This window comes from Castanea sativa, chromosome 10, assembly GCF_040712315.1.
Source record: "Castanea sativa cultivar Marrone di Chiusa Pesio chromosome 10, ASM4071231v1".
In the NCBI taxonomy this organism is placed as follows: domain Eukaryota; kingdom Viridiplantae; phylum Streptophyta; class Magnoliopsida; order Fagales; family Fagaceae; genus Castanea; species Castanea sativa.
The window spans coordinates 1215238-1233757 of NC_134022.1; the positions used below are offsets into that span (position 1 = coordinate 1215238).

Here is an 18520-nt window from a genome sequence, read left to right on the forward strand (position 1 = left end):
CCAAAGTTCTGTTTAATACTTGGTTGAATAACAGGAAGTGCTAATTTACCCAAGGTAGGTGGTTTGAGGAGTCAGGCATGGCCAGGGTTCTATTTAACACTTAGTTAAATAATAGGAAGTATTAATTTACCCAAGGTATGTGATCTAAGGAGTCAGGCATGACCAAGGTTCTTTTTAATACTTGGACAAGTAATCAATGTGACGAACAATATTACGAGTCAAAGATGACTGAAATGCCTTTTATTAATAGTAATACTTTCGTAAGTTATTTACATTCCAGGGGCATGGTACAACTTTTTCATCTAAGTTCTCTAAGAAATATGCCATCATCCTAGCTATCGAGATGATACGGTATGGCCATTCCTAGTTGGGTCCTAACTTTCCCCATGCTGGGTTTTTCGCAGTGCCTACAACCTTTCTCAATACCAAGTATCCTGAGGCTAATGGCCTTAACTTCACGCTTCTCTCCAACAGGCTGTCATTGCTACTTAGGGTGAACGAGCTCGTCCTCAATGTTGGTAATCCCGACTCCAGGGGAATCACGGCATCAGCCCCATAGGTCATTGAAAGGAGTGTCTCTCCCATTGGCCTGCAGGTGTAGTTCGATACGTCCAGAGGTACTGTTGTGACTTGGTGAAGTACTCCATGCCGACCAGCAACCACCTCCTATTTCCTGCTGCTTTAGGAAAGGGCCCCACGATGTCCAAGCCCTACTGGGCAAAAGGCCAGGGGCTGGACAAGAAATTAAGGACACCCCCTGGCTGATGAATATTTCGGACATACTTTTGACATTGGTCGTACCTCCTCACGTATTCCTGTGCTCCCTTTTGCATACTAGACCACCAATACCCTTGGGTGAGGGCCCTGTGAGATAGTGACCTGCCCCTTGTATGACTTCCACAAATCCCTTCATGTAGCTCCTTTAGGAGCGGGTCAACTGCCTCAGGATGAACGCATAGCAGATACGGCCTAGAAAAAGAGCGCTTGTATAACTTTTGATCCTCGAACAACCAGAACCGAGGAGTTTTTTTCCACACTTTATCAGCTTCGCCCTTCTCCTTAGGCATGATGTCATCTTTGAGAAATAGCATAATAAGATCCATCCAGTAGGGCCCCACCCTGGTCTGGTGGATGAGGACGCTTTGGTTTTTAATCTCGACAGGCTTGTGTAGATCCTCAACCAGGATAACCCAAGGTAAACTCTGCACCAAGGAGGTTGCAAGGGTGGCAAGAGAGTCAACATGCATGTTTCTACTCCTCGGGATGTGTTGTAGGGTGAAGGGTTCAAACCCTAATTGCAAGTTCCTGACTTGATTCAAGTAATCCTGCATTCTCATGTCCTTGGCTTCCAATTCTCCCTTTACTTGGCCTACAATAAACCTCAAATCCGAAAATATCTCCACCGCTCTCCCTCCTATTTTGTGAACCATAGTCATTCCAACCAACAAAGCCTCGTACTCAGCCTCATTGTTCGTGGCCGAGAAGTCAGCATTAAGGATTTCTCAATGGTGATTCGTTCAGGAGATATCACAACTAGCCCCACTCCGGATCCCCTTTGATTTGCAGCGCCATCGACATACACCCTCCAAGATAGGGGTTTCTATAAGGAGATCATCCCAACTGATTTTCCATCCATGTTTGGCCTTCCACCATTTTCTTCTAAGGAGGGCTCAGTAAATTTGGTCACCAAATTTGCAAGGACGTGACCCTTTATAGAAGTGCGAGGCATGTATTTGATATCAAAAGCTCCTAGGACCGTTCCCCATTTTGCAATTCTTCCTATATAATCAGCTTTCCTAAGCAGTGATTGAAGGGGGAGTTGTGTTAGAACCACAACAGTGTGGGCCTAGAAATAGTGAGGGAGCTTCCGTGTAGCATGTACTACTGCCAAGATGGCCTTCTCCAATGGCAGATAGAAAACCTCTACCTCATGTAGTGACTTGCTCACATAATAAACCGATTTCTGTACCCTATCATCAACTCGTATTAGCACCAGGCTTACCACATGTGAGACTACAGCGATGTAGGCGAATAGGACCTCTTCCTCCTCGAGTTTGGACATAATCAAGGGATGAGAAAGATACTCCTTCAACTGCTAGAAGGCCGAGGAACATTCCTCTATCCATTCGAATCCCCTCCATTTGTGCAACAATTGGAAGAAGGACCTACACCTGTCGGCTGATCGAGAAATGAATCGGTTCAGGGCGGCAATCATTCCCGTCAACTTCTGGACCTATTTGGGATTTCGAAGGGGCTGCAGATTGTTAATTGCTTTAATCTGATTGGGGTCAACTTCAATTCCGCGGTGGGTAACCATATACCCAAGGAAGTTGCCGGAGCCTACGCCAAAAGAACACTTAGCGACATTAAGGCGCAATTTGTGCTTTCTTAGTATTTCGAAGATGTTCCCGAGGTCATCTATGTGCTCGGATTCTACTTTACTTCTTACCATCATATCTTCTATGTACACCTTAATATTCTTACCCAACTGAGGCTCGAACATTTTGGTCATCATCTTTGGTAGGTAGACCCAGCGTTTTTCAATCCAAGGGGCATTACTCTGTAATGGTAATTCCCAGTGGGCGTAAGGAAATCGGTCTTTTCCTAATTGTCCAGAGCCAGGGGTATCTGGTGGTAGCCCTAGAAGGCGTCCAAAAAGCTTATCCGAGGATGTCTCGCCATTGTGTCCACCAATTGATCTATCCAAGGTAGGGGGAAAGGATCCTTTAGGCAAGCTTTATTTAGATCCGTAAAATTCACACATACTCGCCACCTCCCTGTTTTCTTTTTTACCACCACTGTATTGGCCAATCACTCAGGTTAGAATACCTCTTTTATGGCCCCAGCCTGCTTGAGCTTGAGCATTTTTACTTTAATGGCGTCAGAGTGTTCCCTAAATGAGCACCAAGACGGCTACTTTCTGGGGATGACAGATGGATTGACGTTTAGGCGATGGCAAATGAAATCTAGATCCACCTCTGGGGCCTTGTAGGCGTTCCACGCAAATACGTCAATATTTTTTATAAGAAAATCTTCTAGCTCTCCCGAAGAGGCAGCTGTGCCCTGACCTAAAATAACTTCTCCTCATTGTCACCAATAACGACCCTTTCCAAGCGTTCACACTTCACCCCTTCCCCTCTGCCCCAGTGGTTAACACCGGCGCCTGTGATTGCTATAAGTCCCGCCCAGCGGGGGCTGAGGTCTCTGGCCCAGTTTGATGTCTGATTGTGGCCACCATGCACTACCTGACCATAGATTGGCTTCCCATTAGCTCTTCAACCCGATCCCTAGATGGATATTTTACCTTCAAGTGCAGCGTGGAAGGCACGAACCCTATGGCGTAAAGCCAAGGCCTGGCCATAATAGCAGTGTAGGGGGAATAGGCATCTACCACGATGAAGTTTACCTCCACGACCTAAGTGCCTGTCTGAATGGGCAATCGGATCTAGCCCTTTGGAAAGACAACCTTCCTGTGAAACCCTATTAAAGGGGAGTCATAGCAAGTCATGTCCTCGGACCTCAGTTTCAGTCCCTTAGATAGGTCAGGGTACATGATCTCTGCGCCGCTACCCTGATCTATCAACACCCTCTTCACATCGTACCCACCTATCCGGAGAGTGACCACCAGGGCAACATCATGTGGCTGTAATGTTCAGGCCTTATCCTCTTCCGAGAAGCTCAAAGTCGGGCGGCCCTCCACTTTACTCCTCTTCAGATCGGGGGGTCCCCTCCCATCTTGTTTGGCCATTGAAAGTACGGCTCATTCTTAATTTTCTCCAAGATTTGGCGCACTGGCTCTTGGAGCACAGTACTGACTACTTGAGGGGTAGCAGACCCAGAATGCCTCGTGAAATCTCTTTAAGGTCAATTGTTATTGTACCTATCTGACCTGTAATCCCTTCTATCCTGTGTGACCACCTTAGCTTTCCCCTTTCCCTGTTTTTGGTCCTTCTCGACTCGCTTATATTCATCAATACGGTCCATGATTTGACACACATTCCTAACCAATTTCCTGGTCAAAGACTTTCTCAGATCATGCTCGGCAGGCAGGCCGACCTTGAAAGTCCTTATAGCCACGTCATTAAAGTCCTCGTTTATCTTGTTGAACATCTCCTAGTACCTGTCAGAGTACATTTTCAGGGTCTCTCCTTCTCGCATGGTTATGGACAGCAAGGATTTCAAAGGCCGAGGAACTTTACTGCATGTCATGAAACGAGCCCCAAAGGCTCTAATGAGCTCCTTGAAGGAACTGATGGAACCTTCTTCGAGACCATGGAACCATCTCATCACCATGGGCCCCAAACTGGATGGGAACACCTTACACATCAGGGTCTCATTCTTCGAGTGAATAACCATTCTTTGGTTGAAGTGGCTAACATGTTCCATCGGGTCCGTCTTGCCATTATACATGGTGAATGTGGGCTAGGTGAACTGCCGAGGAAGTCTCCCCACCTCTATCCTATGAGCAAAAGGTGACTTGGAAATTTGATTCAGCGCCCTGCTCATGGCATATTGCCCAAGCTTGTGTGAGACGGGCTCTTCCCTTTCCGCCTATCATGGCACCTCTCGTCATACGAAAAAGACTCACTGGGAGGAGTTCTTGACCTGGGCCGATAGCTATTGTCACTATCATCGCTAGAAGAACGGTCAAGACTCGAAGGAGTTCCTCTGCATTGCTTGCGGTATAGTCTTCTTCGCAAATGGTCTATCTCTTGCTACAGGCTCCTAGTGTTTTCTCCTCGAGAGATGCAACTTCCACCTCAAGACTGACTCCTGCTAGTTTGAGTAGTGTGTATATTGACTTCACGATCTCTCCTGCGCTCAAAGTTGAGGAAGTGGTCGTGACATGGGGAACCCACAGACTCTTCCCAGTTAAGCTCTGAACCTACCATGGCTGAATGTTGATCCCACCAAAGCTCAAGTTTTTCCCACAAACGGCGCCAATTGTAGCGGCGGGTTTTGGTTCTCAAGCCCAAAGAATGAATGGATTGAGGCCCAAAGAGCCCAATACAATGAATTTGTAGAGAGTGGGCTTAAAAACTAGGCTTTAGCAGATCCAAGAACACACACAGTGAATAAAAGATAGCAGGAAAATAAGGAGGACAAGCTTTTAAAGACAAGAAATCCTCCTCGACAACACCCGAGGAGAATGATCCTGGGCTATATTTCTTTTAAACTCATATTTTATTACGGTCCAGGCTATTACAGTGTATCCTTCTCCGATCCTCATTTTTTTGACCCCGGAGGGTCCCTTACATTATATAGCTCCCCGTAGATGATCTTGGCCCTCCATTTATTGATAATCTAGGCCACTACTTGAGTGCCTATCCCATCACACCTTCCCCAGCCTCTTCTGAGTCGCGACAATCAAGGCAGTACTGTTCAGAGGTCTTCTCCACATAAATGCGGCCCAGAGGTTTGGTAGGAGGTATTAAATGTGGTGGCAGCCTCCATCCCTTCGGTCAGGGCTGGCACCTTCCCCGAAGTTCCTCTCCCTCAATGTGACCTCCTCTGATATCGTGCCATTGAATAGGCCTTACCGTCCGAGGACATGATCTCCTTGGAGCTATAGTGGCCTTCTTGGCCTATGCTATAACACGTGGCAAGATCTCCTCAACACAATTCTGTACCCCACAATTGTGAAGCACTTTTTTTTTTCTTTTTTTTTTTATGATTCATTTATTCTATTCTTTTTGATTTTGTATTTAATAACTCAATTGACTGAATATTTATGATGTAGTCTCACATTTGCTTCTAAAATTAAAAAATAAAACTCTTTAAGAATAAATAATTTATGACACAGTGCAAAATTGGAACTATAATTTAGAATTCTAATTTGAGTTTCTCTCAACTTCACCTATTATTATTATTATTATTATTATTATTATTATTATTATTATTATTATTATTATTATTATATAGATTTGTTTTTTGTCCCTAAACTTTAAAAAAAAAATTATCCTTAAATTTTGTAAATAGATTTTTTTTATAAATGTTTTATAGACAAAAGTAGGGATGAAAAAATAATGTCTTTCAATAATTTAGGGACCAAAAACAAATTTTTTGTAAAGTTTAAAGACAAAATAAACATTTTCAATAGTTTAGGGAAGAAAAATGAATTTTTCACTAATTGTAGGACGAAAAAAAATTTTAATTTAAGGACAAAAAACAAACTTTTGAAAAAATTTAAGGAATTGTTGATGCCCATTTTGGCAAAAGGGCCTAATAACAAGAAGAAGCCCAACAATATGAAAAGAGTGAAGGAAGAAGAGTTAGCAAAGTAAGAAAAAACCATTAAACCCGAATGGCAAGAATAATGGTCCACGGGCCTATAAAGTAGTAAAAAGACCACAAAAAAAAAAAAGCAAACGGGCCCAGGGGAGCCGAGAGAAGGAAGTAGCAAGCCCATGGGAATTATAAGAAGTGGAAAGTAAGTAAAGATGGGCCGGAGGAGCCCCAAAGAAAGGAATTGGTAAAAGGGGGTTGGTACAAGAGGTCCACAAACCCCCAAAGGAAGAGGATATGGGAATTGGGCCAGGGAAACCCGAAAGATTTAGCAAAAGTCCATGGTAATGTAAGAATGGAATGAGCCAAGGATACCCAAAGGAATGAAGTGGGCTAAGGATGCCTAGAGAAACAAAATGGGCCAAGGAAGACCGAGATGGTATGAGAACTAACCCAGTGGAAATACTGTGTAGTATACGGCAGGCCCAACAAACACAGTTAAACAATACATGGCAGAAATAACACAGTGGCATGGCAGATGTATTAGTCAACCCACAAACCAGAAGTAAGAGAAGATAGGGGCTAAATTGAAGAAGGAAGAGCCCATACCCAAGCAAAACCAAGTCCAAGGAAGAAACGAGATACAAAAAATGAAGACCCAGTGACCCATCCGCGCCACAAATGGTTAAAAATGAGCAGTAGAACGCGTAGCAAGAACCAGACAAATCCGAGGGCAATGGCAAATGCATGAATAGCAGAAAAGCCATGAACTCACATGAGAGTGGACCACGCATAAAGCTCAGGCACCACCCACTTGTACCCAGCCAATACAGGTGCGGTGTGTCATGAGTCAGAGGTAAGAGAGGGTATGGTCTGGTGATGGAGAGAAGGGGGAAGTCTATTCTGGGATTCCCACTCAAGCTCTTTTGGCGAAAATGTCCTGCTGGGATGAAATATGTTACACCCCATGATTTTGATACCAATTTAATTATTATATGTAAATTAAAAAAGGAGGTCTACAATTAAATGGATTTAATTGAAATGGGCCTAAGATGTTTAAAATAAGACAAATAATATGGAATATGAAGCCCAAGTGAGGTGGCATAAGTAAATATATGGGCTTTGATAAGCTTTTAAAAACCCTAGCCTTTTATCTCTTAAGATACACACACACACACACACACACACACACACACACATATATATAAAAGATTTTCTTTTGTTTTAGCCGCAACACACGGTTGAACAACTTTTTTTTTTTGTTGCTTTGCGGTTGAATGTGAGACTGCAGCAAGTATGGTTTCCTTTAGCTCTAAATTTAGGGAGTTGAATATTCAATGGCTTGACTTGTCCCACGTTTCCAAGAAAGAGCTATGCTTGAAATTACTTTAGTAGCTAATAGGATAATAGGCATCACTTTATAAAACCTAACCTATCAACAGTGGTGGCCCAGGAATTTTGTTCAGGGTGTTCCTTAGAAAGCTTAAATTACACATTCTTATTTCCATTTAGCCTTTAGGTAATTATGTTTGATTCAATGTTATTAATTCCATTCTGTTCTGGCCATAATGGCTGGAAAATACCGTGCCGGTAAACAAACCGGAACAGTAACCCACCCTATTCCACTTCGGAAAAAATTCCGGGTCATTCCAATCTATTTCGGGTGTTTCGGTAAATACTGGCCGAAATTCAAGATTCGGCCAGCATGAAGTTTGTGCTTAAAAAAAAATTGTTCTTAAAACCAAAACAAATTTGCATTCTGTAAACCAAAAAACCTTAAAAGGAAAAAAGAAAAAATGAGAAGAAACGAAATAAACAAAGGTACCTGTACAGCTAAAAAAAATCGTATTAAGAAATTTGAGACTCAAAACTTGAGAAGAGGCATTGCCACACAAGTGCTGGTAAAAGACACAGAAGTTACGAACAAGGAGGAAGGCAAAACGTAAATGTAAAAGTGTAGATGAAGATGTAATAAAATTTAAAAGTATGAAGTGTAAAAATCGAGGAGACAGAAGACGTGTGTGGTTAAGAATAAATAAGAAAAAATAATTAAAAATGAGAAGGAAGTAATATATGTTTGGTGAGGAAAAATCATATTGTAATAATACATAATAAAAGGTTGAAAATTGTGTTGTATTGGGCAGTGTGCTTAGTCAAAGAAATCAAGTCACTGCCCAACCTGTAGTTGTTTTATTATAATTTTTTTTTTAGATTTTAGTTCTTTTCTTTTTTGAGTTTTTCCTTTTTGCTTGAAAGACTCCAATATATTGTTAAGTTGCTCAAATTATGGACTAAAATTTAATTTTATTGGTATAAAAAAAATTCAAGGTGATCCCAAAATTTTTTTTAAAGGTAAATAAATATATAATTTTTTTTTTCAGGTCAGGGTGGTCCTGAGACCACCCTAGCCATAAGGTCGCGCTGCCACTGCCTATCAATATATTAAAAGAAAAAGGACTTCTAGGCTATATGCCTGTCGATCTCCACCTATCCTTATATTAATGGAGAAGATGACTTATAATTAAAAGAGAGATGGATTATTTCATGAGCTTTATACTATGTCTTTGCCTCACCTGGGCCATAATTCAAGCTTTTTATTCAATTTCAAGAAGTAAAGTGACTTCCAAAGAGCTTCCACCGGGACCTAAACCTTTTCCAATCATCGGAAACCTTTTAGAACTTGTTGGTCACAGACCCCAAAAGTCCATGGCTAAACTTGCCAATACACATGGCCCCTTAATGACTCTAAAGCTAGGCCAGAAAACCACAATAGTCATTTCTTCAGCAGACTTGGCGAAAGAAGTTCTCCAACAACATGACCAATTCTTCTGCAACCGTACCATTCCAGAGTCAGTCGTAGCTGGCAATGAGCACGAGTTCAGCTTGCCTTGGCTACCGGTTTCAGCCCAATGGAGAAACCTTCGAAGGATTTGCAAGTCCCATTTATTTGCTAATCAGATACTTGATGCAAACCAAAACCTCCGGCGAAAGAAAGTGCAAGAGCTCCTTGTCGATATCCATAATAGCAGTCTAAATGGAGATGCAGTTGATATTGGCAAAGCAGCTTTTAAAACCTCCCTTAATTTGTTATCTAATACCATCTTCTCAGTAGACTTGGCTGACCCCAATTCTGCCACAGGGAGAGAGTTAAGCAAACTCGTCCATAGTATCCTTGAAGTGGGTTCACGTCCAAACTTGGCCGACTATTTTCCTGTGCTTAAGAAGGTTGATCCTCAAGGCATACGGCGCCAGATGACAATTTACTTTGGGAAGATGATAGACCTCTTTAGCAGCATTATTAGCCAACGGTTGCTGCAAAGAAAAATGCTTGGTTCTATCAGAAACAATGACATGTTAGATACCCTTCTTCGTATCAGTGAAGAAAGCACAGGGGAGATTGACAAAACTCAAATCGCACGTTTGTTTGTGGTAACAATTTCTTTATATTCTTCTTCAATAACTACAAATTTATTCATATATTTATGCACTTTGTTTTTGGGTAATAATCCATTTACGTACATTTTATTATTATGGCTTGCGGTTTAGTGAATGGATCTGATGATCTATAATCGCATACTTTTTTATGGATCGAATAGGACCTGTTTCTTGCGGGCAATGATACAACTTCGGCCACATTGGAATGGGCAATGGCGGAGCTACTCTACAACCCTGAGGTTTTGTCAAAAGCAAAAGCAGAGCTCAAGCAAATCATTGGCAAAGGAAATGCAATGGTGGAATCTGACATTGATCGTTTACCGTACTTACAAGCAATAGTTAAAGAAACCTTTCGGTTACACCCCCCGGTTCCGCTGTTGCTTCCCCGTAAAGCTGGAGCAGATGTAGAAATTCAGGGCTTCTCAGTCCCAAAGGGTGCACAAGTGCTTGTAAATATCTGGGCTATAGGCAGGGACGCCAGTATATGGGAAATCCCAAACTCATTTGAGCCAGGGAGGTTCATGGGATCAGAAATTGATGTCAAGGGAAGGAATTTTGAGCTTATTCCATTTGGTGCAGGAAGGAGAATGTGTCCTGGATTACCATTGGCATTAAGAATGTTACACTTGATGTTGGGTTCGCTTATACACACCTTTGATTGGAAAGTTGAAGGTGGTTTTAAGCCCAAAGATATCTACTTTGAAGAGAAGTTTGGTTTAACCTTACAGAAGGCAAAGCCCCTACGAGCTATTCCTATCATGGTGTAATAGTTTTATGTACTCTCCCTCCCCTCCTTCCATCCAAACCAGCCTCCTCTAATTAGTAATTATTATTGTCTGTCCTAAGGGCTTAAAATTCAACGTTATTATCATATAAGAAAGTAATATCTATTCAATAAAAGTGTAATAATTATCAGTTATCTCACCTAACTTCTCTTGCACATACCAGCCTCCTTTAATTAGCAATTATTATTTCTTGTCCATTTAAGGGGCTTAAAATTCAACGTTATTGCCATTGCCTTATTCAACAAAAAAATAAAATCAACATTATTGTCATATAAGAGAGCAATATCTATTCAATAGAATTGTAATAATGATCATACCTAACTTCTTGCACATTATGTACATACTAACATTTTCATTTTACTATTGCATACCCTTGGTGCGATAGTCACTCCATAAGTATAAGTACGTGTAGGGCATGGGAGGTAAATGCCAAGGTTCAAGTCTCTAGAAGGGAGCTTCACACGCATATATAGTAAGATTATGCTAGAGTAGAATTTCTATCTTATATAAAAAAAATAAAAAAATAAAACATTTTCACGCTTCAGTGTAAAATAAATATCACATTTTTGGATTTTTAAACCTTTGCATAAACGCACACAATTCTAAAGATTGTTGGTACAAATGTGAAAAATGAAAATTTATTAAATAATTCAGGAGCATACTCCAACCTCATGTGAGAGAGAGGAAATATACTCTCAGAGTATCCAATACTAGCCTCATCACACGCGCGAAGCGCGTGTGATGAGGCTTTTATTTTTCGCGCGTGTGATGAGGCTTTTATTTTTTTGGTTTAGTATCATACATTTTTCACTTATCTCAATTTGAGGTTCACACTTTTTCTCGTAAAAATTGTGCATTTAGAACTATTAATATGGTCAGAAATGTCATAAGACCAGCTCTAAAAACTGAATATTGAAATAGTATTAAAATCATATGTTCGTGTAGATTTGTTCATTTTTTAGAGCTAGCTTTATGGCATTTCTAACCGTATTAGTAGTTCTAAATGTGCAATTTTTGTGGGAAAAAGTGTAAATCTCAAATTGAGATAAGTGAAAAATATATGATACTAAAAAAAAAAATCCTTATCGCACGTGCGAAGTGCGTGTGATGAAGCTAGTATATAACTCTTTTATTTTATTTTATTTTAACTTATTGTCATCATTTTCCATTCATCTCAATTTGAGGTTTATGCAGTTGTCCAATAATATGGTTTTTTGTTGTTGTTGATTTAAGGCAAATATTTCGGCAATTAACTTAGACAGAGTAAAATTAGGGTGATTAACTTAATTTCTATCTTTTTCTTAATATTTAAAAGTAATAATACTCTCTTATATGTTGATTTTTTATTGTTATAATATTCTTAAAAAGTTGTGAATTTTTGTGACACAAACCCTAATCTCTATCTGTGTAGTTGAAAAAAATCATCTTCTCAACGTGCAAATAATAGATCAACAACCATAGCTAAACTGTAGGTGCAACAATATATATATGCCTTGAATTTCATAGCAAAATCAAATAATCGATCAAACTTCCAAATTCCAAATGGAGTAATAGTAACTCTGAGCAGTAAACCGAATGCTCATAGTATTACAAATTTAAATTGAAATATTAACATAAATTTTAAAAACTAAGAACTATCTACTCCAATGATTATAGCTCATCACTGACTCTCTTCAATCTCTCTCACTGTTATTAATGCTAACAACTATGTCGTTGATGATCAACTACAACACTACCCAGGCACAACATCTTTGGAGACAACGTTGGCCTCATTTTAAAAATGGGTCACTCACCTGAGAAATAATAAGAAAAATTTTAGACGTTTGCAAACCAAATATTTTTTACAAACACCTAGAACACGTATTTAACCACAAAAGCAACGGACTCAACTCACCACATTCCCCAAATTATGAAATGTAGAAATATAAAAGAAAAAAATGAAGAACAATTAAAGAAATTTAAAAAAAAAAAAAAAAAAGGAAGAACCAAAACCGCAAAATTAAAAGAAAATAGATATTAAAGAGGCTAAAAAAAATGAGAAGAGGTTGTTCGGTGGGAGGACATTACCAATTACCAAAGTCAAGTAGATGAGCGGATTCGGAGTGGCTCTAGATCTAGACTCTAGAGTGGCAATAGAAAAGAAGAATGGCCAAGATTTGCTTTCTCTCCCCACTGGCCAAATCTCTTTTTGGCAGCCTCTTCTTCTCTCCACGTAAAAAAAAAAAATAGATACAGGATAAAAAAGAGATGAGAAGAAAGTGCAACTTTTTATATAAAAAAATTTGTTAGAGAAGAAAGTGTATAGCAGCATAATAACTGATCAATAGTGGCTAGCGGAGAAAGTTTGAACTGCAAAGAAACTGAAAAGGAACTGATGAAAAATGTATTTTACAATGAATTTGGTTTACAATTTATTGTAAAAGGGAAAAAAAATTAAGTTTAGTAATTGTATAAGTGGAAAACGTAGTTGGCAAATTAAAAGCAATTTTTTAGGAGTGAAACATGGTAAATCTGATCGGTTAAAAAAAGGGGGAAAAATGATTTTGTTAATTAAAAAAAGTTGAAAATGTTCAATCAAAATAAAAAGTGGAAAGTTATCCAAAAAAAAAAAAAAACTAACGTGAGAGAGAAATGGGGAAAAACCTATAATTTAAGCCTTTGAAACAGATGAATTTGAGGTATTTTGGACATAAAAATTGAGAAATCCAAACAAGAAAAATCCATTAAAAAGGATTCTGGAACAATATTTAGTTATTTACCTTTAATTAAAGTTTTTAATCTTTAATTATAAGAGCATTCATATCAAGAATGCTATAAAATATAACATTTAGCATCTCAAAAAGTTATTTCATCTATTTTAACAACTCACTTTATAATACACTTAACATCACACGTTCTATTATTTTACTACTTCATTTAATTTTTTTTTTTATTCTTTCTTTATGTTTTCTTTATTCTTTGTTTCCAAATGTATTTTCATTTGATCATCTGAACATAGCAAGCATATTTTTCAAAACCCGACTTTTTTTAATGAGAAAATTTTTTAATTGAACAATCATATTTTTGAAAATCCATGTTTATAATCATTATCATATTTTTTGGATTTTTTTTGTCCTTCAACTACCATGTACATTATTTATAAATTTTTTTTCCCTTCAACTACCATGAATGTATCTTGTACTTGATGTGTATGAGACATTTCTCTCACTGACATGTGGGCTCCACATTGGGCGCAATTGAAAATTTACGTAAGGAATGGCACAAGGAACTAAACTATCAACCTATCAAACACTATTTACGTAAGGAACCTGCTTGTTTCAAAGGCCAAAATTTCAAAAAGGAACCTGCTTGTTTCAAAGTCCAAAATTTACAATTTGCTAAAGTCATGCCTAATTGCAACAAAGTCCAAAGAGTTCATCAAGAACGTGAGTTAAGAGTATATTCTGATGGAAGACCAGCAAGAATATAAGAGTTAATTTCATAATCACCAAGTGATTGACATGGTTGGACGTGAGTCAACATCAATTTCTCCTTGTATGATACTGGTGTGAAACGGCAAGTCTCCATATGAGTCCATAGTAGATAATGTACAAAATGACACAGCCTACTTGTTAAAGACACTCCTACAAGGCACCCAAATCACCAAAAATATGAGATGATATAAAAAAGACAATCAATTGAAGCTCAGTATAAAATACAAACCGACGATAAGTCTACATTAAGATAATTTCCATTTAAAAAAAACATTAGGATAACTTAGATAAAGGTCCACAAACACTATACATTTTTTTTATATATTAAAAAAAGTCTTTTCTCAAAAAAAAAAAGGCAAAAATGCAAAAAGGCTTGGATTTCGTTCTTAACTCACCGAGTCTCGATTCACTCCATCTCTCGAGTCACGACTTCCATTGAGTCCGAAATCCAAGCCTGGATCGATCGTGAGAGCATTGGGACCTTGACACGTGTACTACTTGAGCAACCAAAATTCAACAACGAGGACGAATTGATCAAGCTCTTGACCCAGCTCAAGAATCGAGTCTCTTAAGGTTTCAACCGCGAGTTACAAGATTTAGTCATAGGGTCCATTTGGATAGAACTTATTGCTGAAAACTGAAAACACTGTAGCAAAATAATTTTTAAATGTGTGAATAGTGCTATGAGACCCATTTTTAATGAAAAAATTGTTGAAAAGTGAAGTTTATGGGTCCCATGAACAGTCAACAACTACGCCTTAAAAAAAAAAAAAAAAAAGAGAAAACACGTAAGAAGAAAACGCAACCGTGAATAAGTTGGATCCAAACACTCACCTAAAGTCCAACCTTAATATTTTAAAAAAAAAAAAAAAGATTTTTCTTATTTTCTTTTAATTCCGAATTAAAATTTTTTTTTTTAAAAAAAAAAGGCAAAACGGCGTCGTTTCAGGAGTTCTAACGAAAGCCACTAACTGAGTTATAACAGGGTCCTGCATTGACAAAAATTGCAAGTTAGAGAACTAAAATGACAAAACTGAAAATTAGATTATTGAAATGAAAAAATGTGAAAGTTAGAGAATTAGTTTTGCATTTTTGCCAAAAAAAAAATCTCTAAACATGCTGTGTGTGAGAGATATGAACTATTACGCTTTAGCAACAACCACAGGAATGGCAACAAGTGGAATAACCTTCTGCATTGTAATTCCAAATTTGTCGCTCGTGTCAATATCTTCTGGTGCCATTTGATCAAGAAGCCTCCAATCAAAGCGGTGAATGAGAGAAGCTAGCAACAAGCTCAACATTCTTATAGCAAGAGTTAAACCTGGACAAATCCACCTCCCATAACCAAATGGGATAAAAGAGAAATTTGTGCCTCTAAAATCCACTTCGTTGCCCCTGAACCTTTCTGGTATCAATTGTGTTGGCTTGTCCCAGTACATAGGGTCTCGGGCTATTGCCCATGCATTCATAAACACTTGGGTGTGCTTAGGAATGGTGTATCCACAAACTTCTACATCCATCTCAGCACGATGAGGCAGGAGAAGAGGTGCTGTTGGATGAAGCCGCATTGTTTCCTTAAGCAAAGTTTGTAAATAGGGAAGTCGTGGGATATCTTTCTCTTCGATGCTTCGTCCAAATCCAATTGTTTCACCAAGTTCTTGCTTTGCCTTGGCCATTATGTCAGGATTGCTAGGAAGCTCAGTCATTGCTCATTCCATTGTAGTGGTAGTTGTATCAGTTCCTCCAATGAACAAGTCCTGATACAATGTATTTAAACAAAAAAATGCGATAGGGGTCTCCAATTTCTAAAAATTTGAGTGGGGAGTCTATTAAGATAGTGTAAAACTGGAACTTGATCCTCTCTCTCTCTCTCTCTCTCTATATATATATATATATAAAGATTGTGTGATGATTTGAAGAAAGAAGAAGACATAAGGGAGTTTAAGAAGGATTACAAGGCCTTTTTCTGGTTTTTCTGATGCCTTCTTTGGCTCATTTTATGGTTTTTGGTACAACAGAAAAAATTAAGCAGACAAAAATATTTTGTGGTGAACTTAAAAGTCAAAACAAACCCAATGGAGCAGAATTTTTTTTTCAAAATGATATGTACTTAATAAAACACCACAAATAATGTCCACAGACTCCACACAATGAAATTTGTCCCAATAGTAACTTTTCTCTCCTTACAATTATCATTTGTTGAACGATCATTGACTTTTTTTCTTAAATGACATAATTTTTTTTCTTGAGAGAATCAATTTCTCACTTAATTTTTTAAGTAAATTTCGACTTTGGTGTCTATTTTCTGATGAGATTCTCCAAATAGCCCAGAAAGCAGAAAATGTTATTTATCTTCACTTAGTTTTTATGAATAAAAGTTTTTATTCATATAGTTATTTGAGAATTACAAGAAATAGTAATAACTTTTTTTTAACCAAATAATGGAAAATATTTTCTATTCATTTCAAGATCACAACCAATTAGGAAAACATCTTTAGTTTCAAAACAAACCAAACTTAACTCAAGCCTCCCTTTTTTAAATTTTGAAGACAGTTTTAGTGCATCTTTTTCTTTTGCTTTGTTGTCATACTTGCATTCAAGATTTTTATGAATGAATTCTCAAAAAAAAAAAAAGATTTTTATGATTGGATAGCTTTTCAGATATTGATTTCCTTACTTTTATTTTTGACTTTGATACTTAACTTGCTTTTCAGACACTAATTGATCATTTGGTTTTTAAGTGTCCATGTGATCCACATGCCATACTTAAAGTTATATTATGTGTCCATGTGAACCTTTTTTTAAAGTTATATTATTCAAAAAGGAGTTTTTTTTTTTTTCTTTAAGAAGTCATAAGTCCACTGAGTTATACATTTAGGATGAAATTAAGACTTTGTTTGTCATTAGCTTTAGATTTTAGCTTTTAGTTTTTATCTTTTCTGTACAACTTTTTAAAACTTCATTTTTCCCCCTTTTTTCTTACTTTTTAAAAAAATTTCAAGGTACAAGTATACTTTAGTATATTTTGTAAAAAGTTTTTAGTGAATAAACTATTAACAAACCAACACTAAATGTATTGAGTTAACATGTTGCATTAAGAAGTACATGTACCCAGTACCAGTATATAGTGTAGTCTGTATCTTTGTTTTTCATTTTTTGAGTTGAGAAGATTATGTATTTTGTATCTAAACAAGTTTCATTTTCTTGACAAACAATGATATCCGGACCTCTTCAAGTATCTGACTATTCGTTCAAGTGTATGCAATCCCTTTATCTCACACACACTAGGTTATTACAAGGAGGAATCCCATTGGGTGACCCTAAGATATTAATAAGAGGTTTTGAACTTGGGACTCATAAATATTATGAAACCTTAAGAACCACTAAACCAACTCCTTGGAATTCTAAAACATGCTTAATTGTACTCAAGGGAAGGATAAAGAAGATAAATGAGTAAGGGAAAGGACAAAAAGAAAATTCCTCTCTACATATATGTTTGGATGTAAAAGAGAAGAGAGAGAATGGTGCAAGTATGGGCAAATTCTTTTTTCTCCTTTGCCCCATCCTTGCTGGCACCAACCTTACCTCCTCTTGCCACACTCAATTTTTATTAGTTTATATTAAAAAATTCATAAATTAAATTAAAAACCATAAAACATAATTTTTTTTTAAAATCTAATATTATAAAATCTTCTCAAAGCATAATAATACAACAATTCAAGTATTTAAAAACACAAAAACACTTCAAAAATAACTATACAACAACAACAAAAAAAGATAAACAAATTAAATTTTAAAACCAAAAATAAAAGATAAACTTAATAATACAATATCAAAAGAAAACATAAATTTAAATTTTGAAACACATATAAAGCTCAGGCACCACCCACTTGTACCCGACCAATACAGGCGCGGTGGGCCATGAGTCAAAGGTAAAAGAGGGTATAGTCTGGTGGTAGGGAGAAGGTGGAAGTCTATTCTGGGATTCCCACTCAAGCTCTTTTGGGGGAAATGTCCTGTTGGGATGAAATATATAACACCCCATGATTTTGATACCAATAAAATTATTATACGCAAATTAAAAATGAGGCCTACAATTAAATGGATTTAATTGAATTAGGCCTAAGATATTAAAAATAAGATAAATACTATGGAATATGAAGCCCAAGTATGGTGGCATAAGTATATATATGGGTCTTGATAAGCTTTTAAAAACCCCAGCCTTTTACCTCTTAAGATACACGTATATATAGGGGTGTGTAAAAGGAAACCGGAGCCGACCTTCCCGCACTGGCGTCAACCTTCCCGCACCGCATCTACAACCGATCGACGAGGCCGACGCTGGCAATTGGAACGCAAAGGGACATCCGACGCCGGTGCGGTGCAATCTTCGGAGCTAAAATACCTCACCAATGAAGGCGCCGAACCGAACCGATATATGCATCTCATACATTAGTTTTTCAACCTTTGGATACACGGCGTCGTTTTACTGAGTGAAGATTTTAATTTTTTTACTAAAACAACGTCGTATTGGAACACAAAACGCACCGTTTGGTTGAATTGGATCTAGGTTTTCAGATTTCCCTCAGCCTCACTATAAAT

At 37.7% G+C, this 18520-nt stretch overlaps 3 protein-coding genes across 3 annotated transcripts; 1 reads left to right on the plus strand and 2 right to left on the minus strand.

Moving 5' to 3' along the window:
• Positions 1–710: 710 nt before the first annotated feature.
• LOC142613455 (uncharacterized) lies at positions 711–1430 on the minus strand. Its single transcript, XM_075785816.1, has one exon. The coding sequence runs from the start codon at positions 1428–1430 to the stop codon at positions 711–713; it is 720 nt and encodes a 239-aa protein (XP_075641931.1).
• A 7327-nt stretch (positions 1431–8757) lies between these two features.
• Positions 8758–10509, plus strand: LOC142614047 (geraniol 8-hydroxylase-like). Its single transcript, XM_075786576.1, has 2 exons — positions 8758–9654; positions 9822–10509. Exons 1-2 carry the CDS (start codon positions 8758–8760, stop codon positions 10425–10427), a joined length of 1503 nt encoding a protein of 500 aa, XP_075642691.1. The 3' UTR covers positions 10428–10509.
• A 4551-nt stretch (positions 10510–15060) lies between these two features.
• On the minus strand, positions 15061–15624 carry LOC142613456 (geraniol 8-hydroxylase-like). Its single transcript, XM_075785817.1, has one exon. It carries the CDS (start codon positions 15622–15624, stop codon positions 15061–15063), a length of 564 nt encoding a protein of 187 aa, XP_075641932.1.
• Between the last annotated feature and the right edge of the window lie 2896 nt (positions 15625–18520).

Bases quoted from the DNA above. Each gene is read 5' to 3' on its own strand.
- LOC142613456 (XM_075785817.1), bottom strand. From the start codon at position 15,624: ATGACTGAGCTTCCTAGCAATCCTGACATAATGGCCAAGGCAAAGCAA.
- LOC142613455 (XM_075785816.1), bottom strand. From the start codon at position 1,430: ATGGTTCACAAAATAGGAGGGAGAGCGGTGGAGATATTTTCGGATTTG.
- LOC142614047 (XM_075786576.1), top strand. From the start codon at position 8,758: ATGGATTATTTCATGAGCTTTATACTATGTCTTTGCCTCACCTGGGCC. The intron at 9,655-9,821 runs GTAACAATTTCT...TGGATCGAATAG, and splicing joins AAATCGCACGTTTGTTTGTG to GACCTGTTTCTTGCGGGCAA.